General features: G+C 34.4%; 1 protein-coding gene across 8 annotated transcripts in view; it reads right to left on the bottom strand.

Annotated features, from left to right (window-relative positions):
• The window catches only part of CENPE (centromere protein E), an 87,158-nt gene that overhangs the window by 30,860 nt on the left and 37,982 nt on the right, over window positions 1-18,316 (bottom strand). For 3 of the 8 annotated variants that reach the window (XM_050791892.1, XM_050791895.1, XM_050791893.1), the window contains 15 exons: window positions 15,260-15,463; window positions 13,512-13,670; window positions 11,411-11,701; window positions 11,137-11,292; window positions 9,621-9,911; window positions 8,091-8,369; window positions 7,784-7,942; window positions 7,331-7,615; window positions 6,613-6,900; window positions 5,859-6,017; window positions 4,404-4,562; window positions 3,473-3,763; window positions 2,895-3,053; window positions 2,429-2,719; window positions 970-1,068 (listed from right to left, as the gene is read on the bottom strand). In XM_050791892.1, the coding sequence (XP_050647849.1) occupies window positions 970-1,068; window positions 2,429-2,719; window positions 2,895-3,053; window positions 3,473-3,763; window positions 4,404-4,562; window positions 5,859-6,017; window positions 6,613-6,900; window positions 7,331-7,615; window positions 7,784-7,942; window positions 8,091-8,369; window positions 9,621-9,911; window positions 11,137-11,292; window positions 11,411-11,701; window positions 13,512-13,670; window positions 15,260-15,463 (3,270 nt within the window). Of the gene's footprint in view, window positions 1-969; window positions 1,072-2,428; window positions 2,720-2,894; window positions 3,054-3,472; window positions 3,764-4,403; window positions 4,563-5,858; window positions 6,018-6,612; window positions 6,901-7,330; window positions 7,616-7,783; window positions 7,943-8,090; window positions 8,370-9,620; window positions 9,912-11,136; window positions 11,293-11,410; window positions 11,702-13,511; window positions 13,671-15,259; window positions 15,464-18,316 lie in introns of all 8 variants that reach the window. The other 5 variants (XM_050791898.1, XM_050791900.1, XM_050791894.1 and 2 more) reach the window with 4 other exon arrangements.

The raw sequence follows: 18,316 nt of genomic DNA, 5'->3' as shown, positions 1-18,316 counted from the left end.
TCAAGTTGCTGTAATCATGTAGTGGGTAACATGTTTAGTTCAGGGTGCGAAACAATAAAACAAGGGCGTTCTCACAAGAATGAGCCCTTTATTTTTAATAATTTAAGAAAAGCTAGATGTTAATCAATCTGGAGTGTTGGAGAGGGGATTCCTGTTTTTGGTTTTAGGATGAATCAGCTACGGTATACAGCAGCATATTGAACACTGACTTATGTCACGAATGTGCTAAACGATACAGTCATAAACAAAACAAAAATGTCCTTAGAGATCTTGCATTCCAACAGGTGTGACTGCAAATCCTGTTGGCTTTCCCTTCAATGTATATTCAGAATCTCAACACTTCTCACTACCTCTATTGCTCCCTCTCTGGGACAGGCCAGGATGATCTCTGCCTGGGTGATTGAAATTAGTTTTTATAATGGTCTTCCTGCTTCCACTCTATTTTCAATATAACAATTAAGAGTCATCCCTTTAAAGTGTAAGTCAGATTATGTTTCTCTTGCGGTAAAAATTCACCAGTGGATCTCCATCTCACTTAATAAAACTCAGTCTTTTTTCGCGTCCCACAGCTTGCCTCTTCCCTGATAACTCTCTGAACTCATTTGTTAGCAGCTTGCCCCTTTTCGATGTTCCTTGAACCACCACGGAGTCTTCTGCCTCAGGAACTTTGTACTCGCTGTTCCCTTTGCCTATAAGGGTCTTTTCAGACATCTGTATGGCCTGACCCTTTACCTCCTTCAGGTATTTGCTCAAGTATTACTTTTCTGGTGAGGACTTAAATTCACAAGGTCCCATTGTTGTTTGTGTATGTGTGCATTACACATACACACCTGTACTAGGTTACAATGTTTAGAAAAATACTGAGCACTATCTATTCATTTCAGAGGTTCCTTCAATTCCACTTTAGGTTTCGGTAAGTCTTTGGAAGGGAACCAATAATGATTTGTAGTTTTAACAGGAGGTACTTACTTTTATTCTAGAGCACTTTTCTCTCAGGCTTTCTGTAAGGTGCTGTTGTCCATCACTTAGTAACCTCTTTTCAGGTTTTACTTGGTGGTTCTGTTGGTCCTGCTTTGGTAAAAAGAAAATAAAATAAACAGGGCTTTTGTCATGACTATATTCACATATAATGTCTAACAGGACACTTAAATTACATGACATTTTAATAATGGAATTAAGTATTACACTTGTAACTCAAAAGCAATGTTAAAATCATCAGAAAATAAATAACAGTACCAGTAAGTTTTATAGGGAGTGACCTCAACTCACTGGGAAAAAAGTAGAAAAACCATATAATTTTTGGAGATAGGATTTGTTTTCACAGCTACAAATTAGGTTTTCGGGCCAGGCATGGTAGTTCACGCCTGTAATCCCAGCACTCTGGGAGGCCGAGGCAGGAGGATCACTTGAGTTCAGGAGCCCAAAACCAGCCTGGGATACATAGTGAGACCCTGTCTCTATAAAAATAAATACATAAATAAATAAACGAACAAATAACCAGGAAAACAAACAAATTAGATTTTAATTTCTGATTCCTACTCTTCCAAATCTCTGCATTATTCACTTGTAGTTTTAACAGGGGCACTTACTTTTATCCTAAAGCACCTTATTGCCACCAACCAAATATACTTAAAATCACCTGTACTGTCTATTGTGTTTCAAACCCTAGTCATATATTCTTCCCAGCCCCTTGGAAAAGTTCATATTCTGTGTACATTTTGCATTTCTGATTAAAAAGTATAAAGTGAAACAAAAACATTTTCTCCCACTTATTTATCTTGTTCACTACAGTACCTAGAAGAATATTTGTTGAATCAATTAAATCTCTTTATAAACTTAGTTAAGGCCCATATAAAGAAATGAGAATAAACAATATTTTTACAGATTTTAATCAACTTATTTGTCTGAACTTTGTTACTTTTAAAAAGAGGATTTAATTAGATATTTTAAGATATATAATTCTGAATATCTAAAAATAGTCATACCAGAGGAACTTAATTTTTATATTTATCTTGCCTTTTTTTCCTTTTAACTTCACCAATAAGAGCCCAACTCTAGAACTCCAGCATGTATAGGTAGAGAAATGGGAATATTTGCTCTCTTACAAATCTAATCCTTCAAATATTTCTCCATTTAGAATAATGCTATCTCTTGATTTAAAAAAAAAACAACTTTAAAATGTTATATTAAGGGAAATAGTCTGCTTTAACACACTTTATAAAAAGAAAGAATTAAATGTTATTTTCTGAAAATATTTTTGCTTCTTTTAAAACTGTTTTCTATTGTGTGAAAATTATAGTAACCATTTCCCACTATCCTTTACTGTTCATAGAAATTTCCAGAAAGAGAAATAAAAACATTGTAATTCTTTTCAAAAAAGCTTAATTCTTATTAATAGTTACTACACAGCAGAAGATTCTGAACTCACTCTAGCTATCATTTCCCTTAAGGTTGCTACGAATTGGTCCCTTTCCATTTTGAGAGATTCTTTTATCCTCCTTAGCTCATCTCTTTCTTTAGCTACAATTCTAATTTCTTCAAGGCTTTCATGAAGTTTCTTAGTCAACTGGAAGTTATCCATTCTCACATTTTGCACAGATAAGTTTTGGGCCTCAAATTGCTTCTTCAACTGTTCCATCTCATTAATTTTTTTATGACTCATATTGACATCTTCTTTCATTCTAAGCAGATGAAGTTCTTTTTTCCGAAGTTCTTGGATCTTGAGATAATTGTAAAACAAGTTAGAATGTAAGCAGTTTCTTCAAGGAAGGAAAATAGCGTCTACTTGTGTTCTATATGCACATGTATATCTACATATCTGTATCTATATCTTTTTAATTCCATGAATAATTCGGACAAAGTTACTTCCAAAAGAAGAACAAAACAACACATACCTTTTTCTGTAATTCATCTTTTGATTTATCTAAATCCTTTTGAATGTTTGAAATTTGAGTTGTCTTTTCTAAAATTTTTTCTCTAAGCTTATCAATAGTTTCCTTGTGTTCTTTTGATAGCATATGAGCAGTTTTTAGTTCCTGTTGTATTTCCAGATCCTTTATTGTTAGAAGAAATCAAGAAATATAATGACATAAAAGCACATTACCTTTACTTAATAATTAATGAGTTTAAACAAAATCTTAAAAACTATACACTCACAGTTAAAAACAAGCATTATACAACCTCCCAAATTAGAACAGTAAAGTAAAATTTCCTGCTGGTAGCCTCCTCCATAGCCTTCTCCTTTCACACCACTTGGACATCTTTCTAAATCAATATCACATAAAGAGTACACCATTCTTATGCTTAGTTTTCCATTCTTGTGCTTAGTTATCCATTATACAGATAGTGCCTTATTGGTGGACAGTTAGATTATTTCTAGGTTTTGGTCACCACACACAATGCTGCAGTGAAGACTGTATTTTTGCCCAAATATGTGAATATAATGGTAGGGTAAAGAAAGAACACAACTCACTCTAGCTTTGGTTTCTTGTAGGCTTTCCATGAGTTGGTCTCTCTCCAGTTTGAGTGTTTCCTCTACTCTTCTTAGATTATCTCTTTCTTTCATTACAGATTTCATTTCTTCAAGGTTTTCATGAAGTTTCTGAGCCAAATTTAAGTTCTCTGTTTCTATTTTACTCAGAGTTAAGCTTTGGTCTTTTATTTGTTTCTTTAGTTGCTCCATTTCGGACACTTTTTTCTGTGTCTCATTGACATCTTTTTTTAACTTAAAAAGTTGATGTTCATTTGCCTTAAGTTCTTGAATCTTAAGATAATCATAAAATAATATGTTAGGTGGCTTTTTAGGGACAGATAAATAATAGTTTCTAAATTGATTAAGACAACTGTCTACCCCTGTTACTCTCACTGATATCCTGCACAATTCCACATAGAATTTTACTTTCTTTTGAGGTATAACATATATAAAGCATACTAATCTTCAATGTATAACTTATTCTTGACACAGGAATAAATCTATGAAACTACAACCCAGATTAAAACAGAGAATATTTCCAGCACTTCATAAAGTTTCTGTATGCCCCTTCCTAGAGACAGCCACTATTCTGACCTTTATCATCCTGGTTCAGTTTTGCCTGCTTTTGAACTTATATATCAAAATGTATGTATCCATCTTCCTGCTGATGAACATTTGAGTTTTCAGTTTTTTGCTAGTTTGAATAAGGCTGCTATAAACATTCTTGTGTCTTTTTATAGAAGTATGTATGTACTCTTTTCTCTGAGGTACATACCCAATAAGTGGAAATTTGGGCCTCAGGCAGGTTACGTCCAGCATTAGTAAATACTGCCAACGTGTCTTCCAATGTGGTTGAACCATTTTATATCCCCAACAATTTTAGGCACAGACAAATCAGATATCCAATCAAACAATCCCCCCACAAAAATACCTTTTCTTGTAATTTAGCATTTGAATTTTCTAAATCTTTTTGCATATTTGATATTTTATCTGTCTTCTCAGAAACAGTTCCTCTGAGTTTGTCAATAGTTTCCTGGTGCTCTTTCAGATGCATGTGAGCAATTCTTAGTTCCTCTTGTTTTTTCAGATCCTTTATCATTAGAGAAATTTTAAAAACAGTGACATATCTTAGTATTAGTTTTTTAAAAATAAAGTGATATATTTTCTTAGTAAAAATAATAATAGTGTTACTCTATATCTTTGCTGTTGTTTTTAAGTTACAGGTTTTCTCTTCCCCGTCCTCATCTCTTTACACTCTACTTCTGCTTTTCAGAGGCAAACACATTACACATATATTACTTTTTTTAAGTATTGCATAGTATTTTGACATACTGTTTATATTTACTGTTTCCTTCCGAGGAACATTTAGATTGTTTCACATTTTTAATTTTAAAATCACTATAATAAATAACCTGTGGTATATGTATATGTTGTGTTTGTATATACACACACACAGTCCTTTAACAGTACATATGTAGGCTAAAGTCCATAAAGAAAATGCTAATTGCAGACTTGAACATTTTCAAGAACAGTACCAAATTAAAAGGCTGTATCATTTTATTCTTGCCAACAGTCATACTTGGTTCAAAGAAGGGTTCATTGCTGTAAGAAGACAATACATTGAATTGCTAGAGAGGAATGAGCTTATTTTAGCTTCTATTTCTCTAAGACCTTCCCTAACTTGGTCTCGCTCAATTTTAAAGGTTTCCTCTACTCTTCTTAGGCCATCATTTTCCTTAGTAACAGATCTTACATCCTTAAGGTTTTCATGAAGCTTCTGAGTCAATCTTAATTTCTCCATTTCTACACTTTCCAGAGTTACATTCTAGGCCTCTAGTCACTTCTTTAACTGACCTGTTTGATACATAATTTCCCTAAGATCATTTTTTACTTTAAGAAGTTGAGGCCGGGCCTGGTGGCTCATGCCTGCAATCTCAGCACTTTGGGAGGCCAAGGCGGGTGGATCATGAGGTCAGGAGATCGAGACCATCCTGGCCAACACGGTGAAATCCTGTCTCTACTAAAAATACAAAAATTAGCTGGGTTTGATGACATGCATCTGTAATCCTAGCTACTTGGGAGGCTGAGGTAGGAGAATCGTTTGAACCCGAGATCATGCTCCTGCACTCCAGGCGACACAGAGAGACTTTGTCTCAAAAAACAAACAAAAAACATGTTCTTTCTTCTGAAGATCTTTTATCTTGAGATAATCACACAATAAGTCAGGATATCAGCAGACACAAAAAGATCAATGACAGTTTCTAAAATGAGTAGGCAAGTAAGTCTTCACTTGCCTTCAATTTTAGGGTACTTCATATCTCGTTTCATTACACAAAAAGATTTGATTCATATTCTCAGTAACTGAGATAACTTAAAAAAAAAATACCTGTGCTTTTAAGGCAGCATTTGAGTTTTCTAAGTCCTTTTGCATATTTGATATTTCATTTGTTTTCTCTGAAACAATCCCTCTGAGTTCATCAATAGTTTCTTGGTGCTCCTTCAGATACATGTGAACAATTTTTAGCTCCTCTTGTTTTTCTAGGTCCTTTATTAATAGATAAATAAAAATAATACATTGAGAGTAATACCATTCACACGGTATAGAAAGGTATAAGGCAGGAGGTAAAAAACCTTCCACCCTCTTCTGAGGCCTCCTAGTCCTCACCCTCTAAGCTACTTTTAGATGTCAATACATTCTAGATACATTACTCCTGAACTTACCCTGTTCCCTAACAGGACATTTCACACTTCAAATCAGCACTACAGCTCTACCACATTTTTTATTTGTGGCATAGTATTCCATGATGTGAATATGCTGTACTTATTTAACCAGTCCCCTATCAATGGATGGTTAGAATTTTCCCTGTTTTTGTTTGTGTTATTTCATTAATACAACTTGTTGCAAAGAATATCCTACAAATATCTTTATACAGTTGTGCAAATGTGTGGAGGATAGTTACAATTTGACTTGTGGATCAATGAATAAACCTTTTGAAAAAATTGGAAGGTATTACCAAATATACCACCACCAACTTTCCTCAATATTGGACCAATTTTATACTCCCACCAACCCTATGGCAGATTTTTCTCTTAGGACACAATGCCATAGTTACTAGAGGTATAGAGAGATGGTAACTCACTCTAGTTATAGTTTCTCTAAGGTTTTCCTTGAGCTGGTCTCTCTCTACTTTGAGCGTCTCCTCCACATTCCTAAGGTCATCTCTTTCTTTTGTTACAGATCTCATTTCTTCAAGGTTTTCATGTAGTATCTGAGTCAACCTTATATTCTCCGTTTCTGTGTTTTCCAGGTTTAACTTCTGGGTCTCAAATTGCTCCTTCAAGTGTTCTATTTCACACATTTTTTCCTGAGTCTCATTGACAGCTGTCATCTTAAGAAACTGATATTCTTTTTCTTGAGATTCTTGCATCTGAGAAAATTATAAAGTAAGTTACAACATAGGCAGAATTTTTTTAGGAAAAGGAAGAATTGTCCCTAAAATAAGGCAATCATTTTTACATTGTAATCTAAAGTATATACTGCTTTCTTTCATGAGGGATATGAGTAACAATAATTAGATGTCATTTTCCAATTTAACAAAACAAGTCCCACTTCTTCCTATAATTCACCATCAGAATTTCCTAAATCCTCATGAATATTTGCTACTTGAGCTGTCTTCTCTGAAATATTCTGTCTACTAACAGTTTATTGGTACTAAGTTGAATATAAGCAGTTTTTGATTCCTCTTTTATTTCCAGTCCCTTTATGATTAGAGAAAAATCAATAAAACATCACAAGAACACCATCATTATCACCTTAACACTATTTCTGTGTCCAAAAAAAGTAAGATGGAAACTTACTTTAGCTATAATTTCTTTAGTGTTTTCTTGCAGTTGGTCTCTCTCTATCTGAAGGGCCTCCTGTACTCTTTTCATTTCCTCTTTTTCCTTAATCATAATTTGTATTTCTTCTTGACTTTCTTGAAGTCTGCTAGTCAACTCGAGCATCTTACTTTCTATACTTTGTAGTGTTGAATCCTTGGCTTTGAGATATTCCTTGAATTGTTTCAGTTCATTCACTTTTTCCTGAGTCTCACTAATTCGTTTTATATTAAGTTGTTCCTCTTTCTTATAAATCTCCTGGATCTTAAACATAATTATAAAATAATAGTAAAAAAAAATGTAAACACACACACAGGGGGAAAAGGTTGTCTTCCAAAACAATTAAGTATGCTAAACAGCAGTCTTCATAATCCAGTTAGCTACTCCATCCCCACCCATTTTCCTCCCACTGTTTCTTCATCCCCAATTTACCTTGTTCTGTAATTTATCATTGATTGCTTCTAATTCTTTTTGAATGGTTGATATTTCAGTTTCCTTCTCTGAAATATTCACTCTTAACTCATCAATAGTTTCCTTTTGTTCTTTCAGGCAACAATGAACAACTTTAAGTTCCTCTTCAGTTTCCAGGTGCTTTATTATTAGAGGAAATTCCAATAAATTTACAGAAACATTATAACTATGATGCTGTAATTAACTCCCTTTTCCAAATATTTAGGGTTTATAAAAATATTTGGTTACAAAATATTTTTTAAAAACATGGTGAAAAGATGAAACCTACTTTAGCTGCAATTTCTTTTATATTTTCTTTGAGCTGGTCACTTTCAGACTGAAGAACTTCTTGCAGCCTCTGTAGGTCATCTTTCTCCTTAGCTACAGATTTCATTTCATCATGACTTTCTTGAAGTCTTTTGGACAATCTGAGCATTTCTATTTCTATCCTTAGTAGTGCTGAATCTTTGGGTTTGAATTGCTCCATCTCACTCAGAATTTTAGTAGTCTCATTGTCTTTTTCTTTCATATTTAAGGACTGTTCTTGTTTGCTTTGAGACTCTTGGATCTTAAGAGAATCATAAAACAGTATAGTTGATATCCAGAGATATTGTGTTTTAGGGGAAAATAAATCAGGATGCTTTCTAAAACAATTAAGGCAGGATTCAATGCCTCATTTACAGAGCAATCTCTCCATTCTCCCACTCTTCCATTACTCAGGCATTTAACGCCTTTTAAAAATTGAGGTCTCACTGTGTTGTCAGCACCTTATTTGAGGCTGGAGATAAAATGATGAGACTTACAGGATCTCTCTCTTTTTGACACTTATACTTTAAGGACAAAGATAGATATGATGTCGAATCTTACCAAACAGAGATGTTGACTTCTCCTAGGGCCCAAGTGTCATATATAATCTATTGTGAATGATTAGAAAGGGCTTCCTAGAGGAGAGAAAGCTTTAACTGAGATCTGAAGGATGAGAGCATTAGTTAGGCTAAAAGGAGTATGGAAGTACTGCAGGTAGAGAGACTTGAGAATCTGAAAACCATGAGCTGAGGAAGAGCAATACATGAGTGTGGTTGGAGAACAAAGAATAGGAAGAAGAGTAAATTGAAATAAGACCGGTAAGATCTGCACCTTGGACCTCATAGGCCACATTGAGAATCCTGGTCTTTATTTAAAAAGTAGCAATAAGGTATTAAAATAATGTAAGAAAGGATCATTTAGGCCCTGTGTAGAAACTGGATTAGAGAAATGTAAGAATGAGTATGGAAAGACAAGTTAGGAGGCTACTGCAGATACTCAGGGAAAGAAATGATGTTGAGTTGGATTAGGGTGGTGGCAGTGTGGAGAGAAAAGCAGGATGATTTTTAAAACACATACTAAAATCAACAAGATTTGGAAACTGGATTATAAAATAAGCAGAGAGGAGGAGATATTAATAGGGATAGCTCCCAGATTTCTGACTAAAACAATGAGAAAAGACAGTAGTGCCTTATGAAACATTAAAGAAACAGGTTTAAAGAAGAAAATAAAACAATCTCATATTTGGTTTCACCCTTTCTTGTAATTTAGAATTATTTTTTCTAAATTTTTTTAATATTTAAGAAAACAGTTCTTTTCTCTGAAACATCTCTGATTCAATAGGTTCTTGTTATTTATAAGCAATTTTTAATTGTTCTGTTCTAGTCATTTCATGATTAAGAGAAATTAAAAAACTGGTAACACAATTATAAAACAAACATTATAACTATAACACAAAACAAGCCTTGATTCTTATAAGACACTTATTAAAATGAGAGGAAAATACGAAACTTACTTTAGCCAAAGTTTCTCTAATGTGTTCTTTCAGCTGGTCATGTTTAACTTCAAGGGCTTCTTTTATCATTTTAAGGTTGTCTCTTTCCTTGGTTAGAGATCTTATCTCTTCCTGACTTTCTTGAAATTTTTCATTCAACTTGAGCCTTTCCATTTCTATGCTTGCCAGTGTTGTTGAGTCCTTGATTGTGGACTGTTCTTTTAATAACTCCAGTTCATTCACTGTTTCCTGAGTCTCACTGACTTCTTTCACATTAGGAAGTAACTCCCGTTCCTCATTAAGCACTGGGATCTTAGGACATTCATAAAATACCAAGGTTACTATCTGCAGAATATTATCATTCATATATATATATATATATATATATATTTTTTTTTTTTTTTTTTGAGATGGCATCTCACTCTGTTGCCCAGGTGGGAGTGCAGTGGTGCGATCTCAGCTCACTGCAACCTCCGCCTCCTGGGTTCAAGAAATTCTCCTGTCTCCGTCTCCTGAGTAGCTGGGATTACAGGTGTGTGCTACTATGCCTGGCTAATTTTTGCATTTTTAGTAGAGATGGGGTTTCACCATGTTGGCCAGGCTGGTCTCAAACTCCTGACTTCAGGTGATCTGCCTGCCTTGGCCTTCCAAAGTGCTGGGATTACAGGTGTGAGCCACCGCATCCGGCTGGCTATTATAAATGTTTAAAGGGAAAAGATCAGGATACTTTTCATGGCAAGGAAAGTCATTTTGAACCCTAAGGCCTACCTTGGATCACAAACTCCTCATTACTCATTTTCCCTGAATTCCTGCTAAAGCTATTCATGACTTTTCTGGTAGTCATATTCTGTCATAATTTTCCTTCTTTCTAGCTCAGACCCAAAGTGAACCAATCCTTATACTTTACTAGCAGTCTGTTGCATACTTCTTATTTCTCCACTAGTTTCCAAATGCTATAAGAGAAAAACCATAGTTGAGCAAACTATATCCCAATAAGTGTATGATTTCCATTTTCAGATGGGCTCCAATGCTATGTCTTAATTTTTCTATGTGTATAGATTGATTTCTCTTTCCATGATAAATTAGTGGTACCATGTAATTTTGCATATTTCTGCATTTACCATATTGGAATTAAGGGATTTTTTTTCTAGCTTATAATGGGGTGAAAGAACAATGTCTTATTTATATCCACAATCTCAATGTCTGGCATGGAGTAGATTTAATATAGGCTGGCCCTGTTATCCCAATGTTTCACTTTCTCCATAGCATTTACCACTATTTGATGTTTTCTTGTTCATTTGAGTGCTTATTTATCAGCCTTCTTTCACTACAAATGGATCGGAGGGATTTTAGGGGTTTTGTCCACCTTGTTCTCATTGTATTTCTGTAACCCAGGAGTATGCCTGCCACATTAGACACTCAGCAAATACCCAGGCAATTAACAAGCCACATCCTAGCCACTTCTTACTGCTTATTTTTCCCTCAAAGCAGAAAGGAAGGAAGAAGTGACAAAGGATGAAAGGAATAAAAGACATACCTCTTCTTGTAATTTGGTATAGGATTTTTCTAAGTCCTGAATATTTATTATTTGAGCTGTCTTCTCAGATACACTTCTTCTTAGTTCATCAATAGTTTCTTGGTGTTCTTTTAGGTGAATGTGAGCAATTTTTAGTTCTTCTTTTGTTTGTAGGCCCTTGCCAAGTGAAATTTAAAGAATATTGTAACATTATTCCAACATTGCTCTCCTCTTTCCAAGTGGCTCAGATTTTAAAAGAAACACTTAATAGATGAAGGAAAAGGGTATAACTTACTGTAGCTTCAATTTCTCTTATATATCCTCTAAGTTGGTCTCTCTCTGTTTCAAATGACTCCTGTAATTCCTTTAGAACTTTTCTTTCTTTGGTTATAGATTTCATTTCCTCATAATTTTCGTTAAGTTTCTGAGCCAACCCAAGTCTCTCTGTTTCCCTATGTTCCAATGTCAATTCTTTGTTCTTTAATTCATTCTTTAAATTCTCCATTTCATTAATCTTTTTCTGCATCTCACTCATCTCTTCTTGTACATTAAGAAGTTGTTGCTGTTTTTCTTGGAGTTGCTGGCTCTTAAAATGCACAATTTTTATAATTACCATTTTATCTATATTCTCAAAATTCTTACATAAAATCATTAACAGCCCTGCCTCCTATCACCATATAAATAGACAAGTAGCATTAAAAGTAAACAAAACTCACAGGCATAAATGTCTGTAGTGGATTGAATATTGTCCCACCCAAAATTCATGTCTCCTAGGAACCTCAAAATGTGAACTTATTTGGAAACAGAGTCTTTGCAAATGCAATTGGATTAGGATTGAGATATGATCCTACTGGTGTAGGTCTTGATTCCAAAGAGTGTATTTATAAGAGACATAAAAGCACATAGAGAGGCACAGAGAAGGAGGTCATGTGAAACAGTTACAAGCCAAGGAATGCGAAGGGTAGCTGGGAGACACTGGAAGCTAGGAAGAAGCAAGGAATGATTCTTCCTCGGAGCCTTCAGGGGGAATATGGTATTGCTGACACTTCAAATTTGGACTTCTAGGACTCAGAACTGTGATAGAATATGTCTCTATTGTAAGCTATCAAGTTTACAGCAATTTGCTATGGCAGCCCTAGGAAATTGATACAGGCTGATTAAGCAGATAAAATAAACTGATTAAAGAGATAAGGGGAAGATGAGATAAAGTAAAAAAGCGAAGACACTAATTAAATATACAAATACAGCTACCAAATAACTGTAATTCCTCCTCCTCTTAAAAACTTTTGGAGAATTTATTTTCACTTCCAATGAGCTGCTTATGGGTGGCTCCCCAAAATACTGAGACATTAACCTTCATAGGCTGATTTTACCTTTTTTATAGGAGTATGACATAGACATAAGGTCTTACTAAATTTAGTTAGGGGAGATAGTGAAAGGGATCAGAATTAAAAGAAAACACACATTAAGGAAAAAAACCAGGCTGGTCATGATGGTTCACACCTGTAATCCTAGCACTTTGGGAGGCTGAGGCAGGAGGACTGCTTGAGCCCAGGAGTTCGAGACCAGCCTGGGCAACATAGTGAGACCTCGTTTCTACCAAAAATACAAAAATTAGCTGGGTGTTGTGGTACAGCTAATTTAGTCCCAGCTACTTGGGAGGCTGAAGTGGGAGGACTGCCTGAACCCAGGGGGGTTGAGGCTACAGTGAGCTGTGATCATGCCACTGCACTCCAGCCTGGCTGACAGAGTGAGACCCTGTTTCAAAAAAAAAAGGAAAGAAAAAGGAAAAAATATTCCACAGAATAATAATAGAACCACAGTATATTATCTATTATGCAAGTGGCACTGCCCTTAGCTTGTATAGAAAGATTTCTATGGGTGCATTTTAGAATCTCTTGGGAACTACAGCTGTTACAGGGGTCTTAGCTCTTACACAAATATCCCAATAACACCTAACTTCTATATAAGAAATGATTTGGGACACTGCAAACATCTAAGAGATGGTAACAGTGATAAATCTTACATTTCAGAGAATGGCTAATGATCTCTGCAAGGAAAGAATCTTTGTTTTGTTGACTAATATATCTCAAATGCCTAGAACAGTGCCTGGCCCATGACAGTGCTCAGTAAATATTTGATGAATGAATACATCATATGATTTGTTTAAATGATACAAAGCCCTCTCTCACCTAAAGACTCTAGAATAATATTATCCTCACAAGGTATGTTAGTTTAGATCTCAGTGTAAGTTGAAACTGTCCAAAATGCTAGCATTGAAATATGTTCATTTGGGAGGTATGTGCTATTTCTGGATTTAGGTCTACAGAAATAAAAATTAGCAAAAAAAAGTTTAGTTAGGAAAAATGGCCAGGGAAATAATTTTAAAAATTCACCTTTTCCTTTAGTTTTTCTTCAACTTCTGCCAGTCTGTCACAGGTCCTAGAAAGCTCTTCTTCTTTCTTTATGGTATGGTTCTTTTCTTGTGCAACTATCTCTTGCTGCTTTTTAAGTTCATCTCCAAGAATTCTTAATTCTTCCTGGTTTTCAATGGTCTAGAAAGAAAAACAAGTTGAGATTAAAGTTAAATATTAGCTAACATTTATGAAATCAGGTAAAATATCAGCATTTCCCTTGGTCTGCAAATGAAGAAATCAGGGAAAACTATATAGGAAAAGACAAATTTCAAAAAAGAGAAGTCCTTAATTTAATAGTACAAGATGCCAAGAATCTGCTTTTTATACTGTTTCTTTACTGCTCAATTTACATTCCTACCATGAGAATTAGAATTGGATTTAACATTTTATCATGAGAGCTTAGCTCATTTCTGCCTTTAAGCCAAAAGAGACTTTTTCTGAGCTATCACTAAGTAATAATAAGACTATAGCTATGGTTTTTTCAAATACTGGGATGGCTTCAGTTTTAGCACTGATAACTGCCAGCTAGCTCAAAATGGTAGCCACCCTCTGCTAGCATGACTTGGGCTGATCCTAGTTATTAGGCTCACACAGTGATATTCTCAGGTATCAAGACCACAAAAACATAACAAGCCAGAGACTGAGAAGAAAATACCATTGTTTGTTAGCATGTTTATTTACATTCTGCTCTTTTGACAAAGCAGACATCCCCAAAACTTACAAAATTAAAACAATACAAATGGTCACATTCTACTATGATCCACAGTGAACTTCTCCAAGTATTTATTTCAGCCGATACACATTATATCACCCCTAAACATAGAAAAACTAAAGTGTGAAAATATTGGCAGGCATCAACAACAAACAATTAAAAATAAAATTTAAAAATTATGACAGCAAAAAATAAAAGATATACAATGGTCTATAAACACAAGAAAAAATGTTCAACATCTTTAGTCATCAGGGAAAGGCAAATTAAAATAACAATCTACACACCCATTAGAACTGCTAAAATTAAAAGCACCAATAAATATGAAGTGTTGATGAAGAAGGATGTTTGAGCCACCAGAATTCTCTTAATTTGCTAATGGGAATGTAAAATGATATAATTACTTTGGAAATCAGTCTAGCAAATTCTCATCAGGTTAAACATATTCTTCCCTATGACACAGCAATTCCACTTAGATATTTACCTTATATAAATAAAGATACGTAAATAAAAAGAGTTGTACCAGAATGTTTATAGCAGTTTTATTCAAAATAGCCAAATACTGAACATAACCCAAATTTCCATCAATAGGAAAAAGAATAAAAAAATTACGGTGTATTAATGCAATGAACTATTCCTTGGCAGTAAAAGGGAGTGTAGAAAGTCAAACATAACAGATGACACACTGTATGATTCTATTTGTATAAAGCTTTAGAAGAGACAGATGATTTAAGGTGAACATATCATGACTGATAATCTGGCGGGGAGGAGGTGATGAACGCCTGTGACAGGGGTGTGAGGAAACTTTCTGGGGGTGACGGAACGTCTTCTATCTTGACTGGGGTGAAGAGAAAATGGGTAGAGACATTTGTTAAAAGTCGTCAGACCATACACTTCCATCAGATGCATTTATGGCATATAATTTTATTGCATATAAATTATACCTCAATAAAGTTGATAAAAATCTGAAACAAAGAAGACAAAAAGGTATTGCCAAGTATACAGTGCTAAATCCTACCATTTCAATATTTTCCTTTAGGTCAGTCTTCAATTGTTCCTTTTCTGCTATAACACTCTCTAACACTTGTTGGAGTTCATTCTTCTCCTGTATTAAAGAAAATATCTTCCTCTGTTGCTCGATTATCTCATCATCCTTAACATCTGCAGTTAGTGTTTGGGTATTTTTAGCTTCCAAATCCTGTTTTTTATCTATGTCAACCATCTAAAACATAAACACATTACAGAAGAATCTCTTAAGTAGTTAACAACAACTTTAAAAATAATAAAAATAGCCAACACATCTCTTATGTGCCAGGTACTTTTCTCATATCTTAACACATTTAATCTTGACTGTAACTCTATGAGGCAGGTATTACTGTAATCCTCATTTGACAGATGAGGAAACTGAACTCGAGAGAGGTAAAGTCACTTGCCAAGGTCACTCAGAGGCTTAGCCAGGTTTTGAATCCAAGTGGTCTGGCTCCAAGTTTGCGCTCTTATGTCTGTTCACTAATCAGAACAATATGGACGACTATAAATATTAATAATTGTCTTCATGTATGATAGGTTAACATGATTCTGCATGTTTACTTACTTCAAAATAATGACATTAATACACAAAGGATATCTGACTTTAGTTTGTACATATCTTCCATAAATATTTTCCAAGTTTCATTCGAGTAGCAGTTTGTTTATTTACTACTAAAGGAGTAAACAATCTTGAACTCTATCGCTTTATCTATATTTCCTCGTAAAAGCTGGGAATCATTCCGTCTCCCACTCCCTGCAAATCTTTATTTTCAGAGGCAGTCCTACTTACAAAAGGCTGGAGTTTTATTATATGTAGAGGGCTAAATAATTTTGATAGAGACCTATTTCATCAGGGCGAAATTCATCTTTTCTTAATGTATGTATATTTTATATACTGCTTAAGAAAAATACATTATATAAATTCATTTATCTATAAATAAGTCATGACCAAAGGTAACCTAATGCATGAACTCATTGGTAAAGGGAGACAGAGACTGAAATTACTATTGCTGGTATAAATTTAGGGTATTATTCTATAACATTACTCTAGTTCAGCAAACAGTCAGCTCCATATTGCCTACACAGGTATTTAAAAGTTTTTATAATAATTTATAATCACATTAGAAAACAAGAGAAAAATAAAGGATAAAAATTATCCATTGTCACCAACTTCACATAACAAACTATTAGAATTCTGGTAAATTTACTTCTGGAGTTTTTGCCATTAAGTTTTTTTTTTTTTTAAACATAGCTATTATAATTAATTTATATATGTGATTCTTTTTAGTTTTTATCTTTTCCACTTAGATCATACGTATTTTCACATGCTGTTATGTAACCTACAAATAATTTTTAGTAGCTGCTGAATTCTCTAGAGTAGACATAAACCATACTTTATTTAGCAACCCCCTTATTGTTGGTAATGTGCATGAGCTTCTGATAATGGTGAACACAGAGCTAACTACAAGAGAAATTAAGGTGGGGAACACATAGTCTTTTGGAACTAGTCTGTTAGATATTATAATTCAGAATCTCATATCTTTCAAATACAAAGCAGATTGAGACAAAATGTTCTGTAATGATAGTCAAGGTTTATTTCAAATCTGAACTCAGCCTAGAAGGTACTTCGACTATCACAGTAATTAATAAAATCTAATAGATCTAATTATTAAATAAAAAATTGTTAGAACATGAGAAAAAGGAAAAAAAAAGTCCTTTATATAAGTTTACTAATCATAAAATATTTTTGTTGAGATACATTGAAGATACTGCATTTCCAGACACAGACACATCAAGTAGGATTGAAAATGAGCATTCCAAGGAGATTCATGATAGACCTGCTAGTGCAGCTCTCTGGTGCCCAGATGAACAGCGGAGCACCTGAAATTCCCCATTTCCACTCCTTTATTCCCAGGCCAGATTCCAGCATGAGCACGATACAAGACCAAACTGATCTCAGCCTTCTGTCCCAGACTTTAGGATCCCTGATGAACAGAATGGCCTCAGAAAAGCCCCAGTTATATCCTTTTATCAATATGGATAAATGATTCCAGCATAAACTTGGAAACATAGGATCTTAGCTGTTCCCAGTGAGTATAACTCTACTCTTCCCTTCATCTTCTATTTTCTCTATAATTGCATTTTAGATTTTTTTAAAAACAGTTATTAATTGCCATATATTGTCAAAAGTCTATTAAAAAAATCTTCCCATCATAAAAGTGGAAGTTATTATTTCTTTCTTTCTTTTTTTTTTAGACAGGGTCTCACTCTGTTGCCCAGGCTGGAGTGCTGTGGAGTGATCTGGGCTCACTGCAGCCTCAACCTTCCTGGGTTCAGGTAATTCTCCTACCTCAGCCTCCTGAGTGGCTGAGACTACAGGAGCGTTGCTACCATGCCTGGCTAATTTTTGTATTTTTTTTTGTAGAGACGAGGTTTCACTATATTGCCTAGGCTGGTCTTGAACTCCTGGAATCAAGCAATCTGCCCACTTTGGCCTCTGAAAGTGCTAGGGTTACAGGCATGAGCCACTGGTGCTGGTGGTAAATTTCAAATTGAGGTCAAATGCCTTTGGCCTATGGTTATTCCAAATTATAAATATGCTGAGAACATAAGATACAGAACAAGTGAGAAAGAAGAACTAAAGCATTAGGAGATGGAAATAAAAAAAAAGTTCCTTTTTCCAAGGCACTATTTTGCCCCGGAGTAAATGGGGGAAAATGCAGTTCATTTTATAGAAGTAATATATAAATGTACAGAGATTTTTTTATATCAATTGGATCTTACTGAATTACTTTGAAATATGTATTTGCTTTTATTTAATAATGTATTCTGTTAAAAATGCATGACTGTACAAACATCAGTTGCATTTCTGTACACTAACAATGAACAATCCAAAGAAGAAATTAAGACAATTTTATGTATAATAGCATCAAAAAAGAATAAAATACTAAGAATAAACTTAACCAAGGAGGTGAAAGACTTACCTGCTGAAAACTGTAAATGTTGCTGAGAAGAAATTAAAGAAGACACAAACGGAAAGACATCC

Source organism: Macaca thibetana, chromosome 5, assembly GCF_024542745.1.
Source record: "Macaca thibetana thibetana isolate TM-01 chromosome 5, ASM2454274v1, whole genome shotgun sequence".
Lineage (NCBI taxonomy): Eukaryota > Metazoa > Chordata > Mammalia > Primates > Cercopithecidae > Macaca > Macaca thibetana.
Note: the sequence above shows the minus strand (reverse complement) of the source record. Positions and strands in the feature narration are given on the sequence as shown.